Source organism: Glycine soja, chromosome 14, assembly GCF_004193775.1.
Source record: "Glycine soja cultivar W05 chromosome 14, ASM419377v2, whole genome shotgun sequence".
NCBI classification, from domain to species: domain Eukaryota; kingdom Viridiplantae; phylum Streptophyta; class Magnoliopsida; order Fabales; family Fabaceae; genus Glycine; species Glycine soja.
The window spans coordinates 7893856-7897989 of NC_041015.1; the positions used below are offsets into that span (position 1 = coordinate 7893856).

At 40.0% G+C, this 4134-nt stretch overlaps 1 protein-coding gene across 3 annotated transcripts; it reads left to right on the forward strand.

Moving 5' to 3' along the window:
* Nucleotides 1-261: 261 nt before the first annotated feature.
* LOC114384522 lies at nucleotides 262-3560 on the forward strand. Of its 3 annotated transcripts, XR_003660708.1 has the most exons (5): nucleotides 262-1430; nucleotides 1534-2185; nucleotides 2324-2858; nucleotides 2941-3189; nucleotides 3263-3560. XR_003660708.1 is itself a non-coding variant. In XM_028344216.1 (4 exons), exons 3-4 carry the CDS (start codon nucleotides 2334-2336, stop codon nucleotides 3115-3117), a joined length of 702 nt encoding a protein of 233 aa, XP_028200017.1. In that variant the 5' UTR covers nucleotides 262-1430; nucleotides 1534-2185; nucleotides 2324-2333; the 3' UTR covers nucleotides 3118-3560. The 3 variants fall into 3 exon arrangements, 1 of the variants encoding a protein (XP_028200017.1); XM_028344216.1 differs by having other exon boundaries at nucleotides 2941-3560; XR_003660709.1 differs by lacking the exon at nucleotides 262-1430 and having other exon boundaries at nucleotides 1482-2185.
* Nucleotides 3561-4134: the final 574 nt, after the last annotated feature.

Consider the following 4134-nt stretch of genomic DNA (forward strand, 5'->3'; position numbering starts at 1 on the left):
GTTTCATAATTTTTTATTCTGCAAGCTCCTGAGCTGCTTCTGTCATGACATCTAGTATCATAATGCGCTGACTGATATCTACATTAGGTGAATACAAAAGGTTGTTTAGTGACTCAAGTGATTCAAATGGGCAGGTGACTACTAAGGCAACTAATGATCTTTGTCTTTTGTCTTCAGTTGATTCTTCTGCACCTTCTAAAGCTATATCAGAGCACCGAACCTGAACAAGAGTTCTGGTCATATCCCTTGCTGCATGTTTTAGTTCATCCGGGGATGCTCTTATGAGCTTTTCAGCTACATTAATAGCCCTTTCCACCTGCAGAAATTTCAGCAAAATAGCAAATATGAAAACGTTTTAAGTGATATTTTAAACTATTGATTGTTAAACTGAAAAGGTTGAATCATATAGGAAAACAATCCTGGCAAGTGAATACATTTGTTAAATTCTTATTGGAATTTATTCATGCGTACTAGACTACTAGTACCACTTGAATACAGGAGAAAAATCCTTAATTTCTTAAACAGCAAAAAATTGCTAATTGGGTGGTAGCAGGGAAATGAAGGTTTGGGAATGCTGACATATAAACCCTACAATCATTCTAGATCATAGGTGAGTAGCCAATAACAACACCCCCTGATGCCTAGAAATAAACATCTAGAGTGGATACAAATATGGGTGATCCAATAACACCCTTCTATGTCTAAGAAAATACATCTAGAGTGTAGATAAGTATGGTTGGCCTAAGAGTGAATCTAGGATAGACTCTGATACTATTTTAGAATTTGAGTATAGGTCTAATATAACCTCCAAAAGCTACCTCCTTTTCTGCTTCCAAGTCATTTACGCAAAACCAAAGAGACAACCATGAGTCACATTGGCTTGTCCTTCCTCTTCCTCATTTCTTTAGCACTTCTCTCTATTGCCAGAGGCCAAGAAAGGGCACCTCATGCTTGATGTGCTTTCTTTAATCACATCAAAATCTCAGCTTAGAACAAAGCATAAATACTCTTTCACTTTGCCCAAATTTCTTAGCACAAGTGTGTGCTTATTTATTTAGTCAATGATTTCAATGCAGATCATAGTGAGGACCAGAGGATTAGGTCGTGCCTTAGGTCAGGTCACTCGCAGAGGTGTGGGCAGAGGAGATCATAATGATTCCGATGATGCTCCATAGCGTCGACGACCTACTGCATCCGCACGGAGGCAGCAAGTCGCTGTGACTGCGGATCACGTCGATGAGTCAGTCATCCCTGACCCAGACGTTCAGGATGACCCGATGGAGGCACCAGTTGCTGTGGAGGACATTCCTGCGGACGCAGGCGCAGAGGCGGCTGAGGATTAGCCTCAGGGATTTTCGGGTGGTCCGAGCGACCCATTTGTGCTGACAGCGTATGCGGATCACGTTGCTTGCAGTGTATGGACGGGAAAGGTATTTATACTATTTATTTTTAGTTACTTGTAAATTATACTATTAGTTTTCCTTTAAATGATAATTTTAACGAATTTTGCGTTCCTTTTATACTTCAATTCAGGAGCGTCCTGAATTGAAGTTATCCTCGCATGGGAGGAAGTTTAGGCAGGCTTGTCCCTGCCATTGAGGGACTTATCGCTGGTACAGGACTAAGTCCTCTGATTGCGTGTTCGGTAAACACCAGCGATCGGGGACTTTTGTCCGCGTTTGTGGAGCGGTGGCACCAGGAGACGTCTAGTTTCCATCTCCCGGTGGGTGAGCTCACCATCACATTGGACAACGTCTCCTCTCTTCTCCATCTTCCCGTTATAGGCGACTTTCACGCATTTGAGCCCTTGCACGTGGATGATGCGGTTCAGATGCTGGTGGACTTGCTGATGGTGTCTCCAGAGTCTGTTAGGGCTGAGACAGTCCAGTGTCACGGACCGTACGTACGCCTGCAATGGGTACGTGATGTATATCAGCGCCGATGCCAGGCAGGTCATTGGACAACTGCGGCTCGTGCATATCTTCTTCACCTACTGGGTTGCACTCTGTTTGCTAACAAGAGTGCAACCAATGTCCATGTTGTCTACTTAGAGGCCCTTCGGGACCTCAGTATGACAGATAGGTACGTTTGGGGAGTGGCTGCTTTATTTCATATGTACGACCAGCTGAACGATGCATCCATGAGCCACAGTTGACAGCTTGGCGGTTACATCACACTGCTGCAGGTAACAAATATGTTTTTCATTCATTCAGGCTAAACAATGTTTAACTTTAAATTTTGTTACACTTTCATTATTAATGTTTATAATTTGAATGTTACATCTGTAATGCTGGATTTACGAGGCTTCTCCGCGTGCGTGCAGGTGGATTGCGATGAAGAAGACCGTGAAGAGCATACGCACGCCGTCGTATAGGGAGCGCCTGGACCGACTCCGGATTCCGGATGTCTGTTGGATCCCATATGGGGAGCATCGGGAGGTCCGGGACTTCCACGTCAGATCATGCTACTCCGGTCTCTTGTGCTGGGGGCCTGTTGTTGTGTATTACCGATCGGAGAGGGTCGTGCGACAGTTTGGTTACACGCAGACCATTCCTGCTTCAACTGTCGATTCATGGGTCTCGTATGATGATATACACGACAGGTGGATGCACTACGAGGATCATATCGTACCTGCAGGTGAGGTGTGCGTGGTGTCAGGGGCGTGTTCCAGTGACTACATCGACTGGTTCTTTCGCACCTCTCATCCTTTCATGACACCAGGCCACGCAGTAGATCCTCTACCTCATGGTCACGCCCCGCAGCCCCGAGTCGTCCCTCAGGCCCCGCAGACGGATATCCCTCGCGTGTCAGAGCCAGGAACATCGTCGACATCTACGGAGGAGCCCAGACATGCAGTGGTAAGTAATACTAATAATTTACGTCATTTACCTCAATATTTGCATAATAATTTGTGTAATTAGTTTGTTTTGTATGTAACAGGAAGTTTGTGATGACATTGCTGAGCGGTTGGAGCGTCATCTGAGTCTAGGGGTGGTCACACCTGGCTCATCGACACATGAGATGATCGAAGAATGCCTCAGATTGGCCAGAAGTGTCACACAGGACCATCTAGTATACGTTAGGTGTAGACGCAGGCGGCGCACTAATCAGGCTTAGTTTTATATACATATTTTACATTGATATTCCTTGTATATACAGATATTGTACATGAACTCATTTCATGCAGTGGTAAGTAATACTAATAATTTACCTCAATATTTGCATAATAATTTGTGTAATTAGTTTGTTTTGTATGTAACAGAAAGTTTGTGATGACATTGCTGAGCGGTTGGAGCGTCATCTGAGTCTAGGGGTGGTCACACCTGGCTCATCGACACATGAGATGATCGAAGAATGCCTCAGATTGGCCAGGAGTGTCACACAGGACCATCTAGTATACGTTAGGTGTAGACGCAGGCGGCGCACTGATCAGGCTTAGTTTTATATACATATTTTACATTGATATTCCTTGTATATACAGATATTGTACATGAACTCATTTCATGAGTATTGTTGGTTTTATTTATTTTTATTACTAATGTTAGTTTTATTTATTTTCATTGATTGTGTATTCCATTTGTGTTTATATACATGCGTGTTATAACTTTAAATATAATTAAAATAAAGAAGTTGAAAAGGGTGTAAAAAAAATAATTAACCAAAAAATGGACATCATTCATTATCTAAGATCGTATATAACGTACTAATATTTTTAAATTATCTTATAATTACAATTTTCCCACTTATACTAATGATCATGTAAAAAAATGTATTGTAAAGTAGTTAGTATTTTAATTTTTTATATAATACTAATTATTTTTTTATATTCTTTATAATATTAATAATGATATGATTAATTCTTTATAATATTATCCTTTATGTATTTATTGATTTTTATTAATATGTATAAAATAACCTTAAACAATAATTATAATGGGACTGAGTAAGTATTTTAATATCATCTTCTAAACAAATTTATTCTAAAAAAATATATTAAAAAATTAATTATTTATAATAAATCAATATTTATAAATATATTATATTTAATAAAATAAAAAATAGATTTAATTATATTATAAATAAATATGTTGTATTTAAAAGTATATTATAATTTTTTTTTCCTCTTACGGATCA

What these genes read in the sequence shown, in the direction of transcription:
- LOC114384522 (XM_028344216.1), top strand. Translation starts at nt 2,334, where the DNA reads ATGAAGAAGACCGTGAAGAGCATACGCACGCCGTCGTATAGGGAGCGC. An exon ending in AGGAGCCCAGACATGCAGTG is followed by an intron (nt 2,859 to 2,940) that starts GTAAGTAATACT and finishes TGTATGTAACAG; the next exon opens with GAAGTTTGTGATGACATTGC.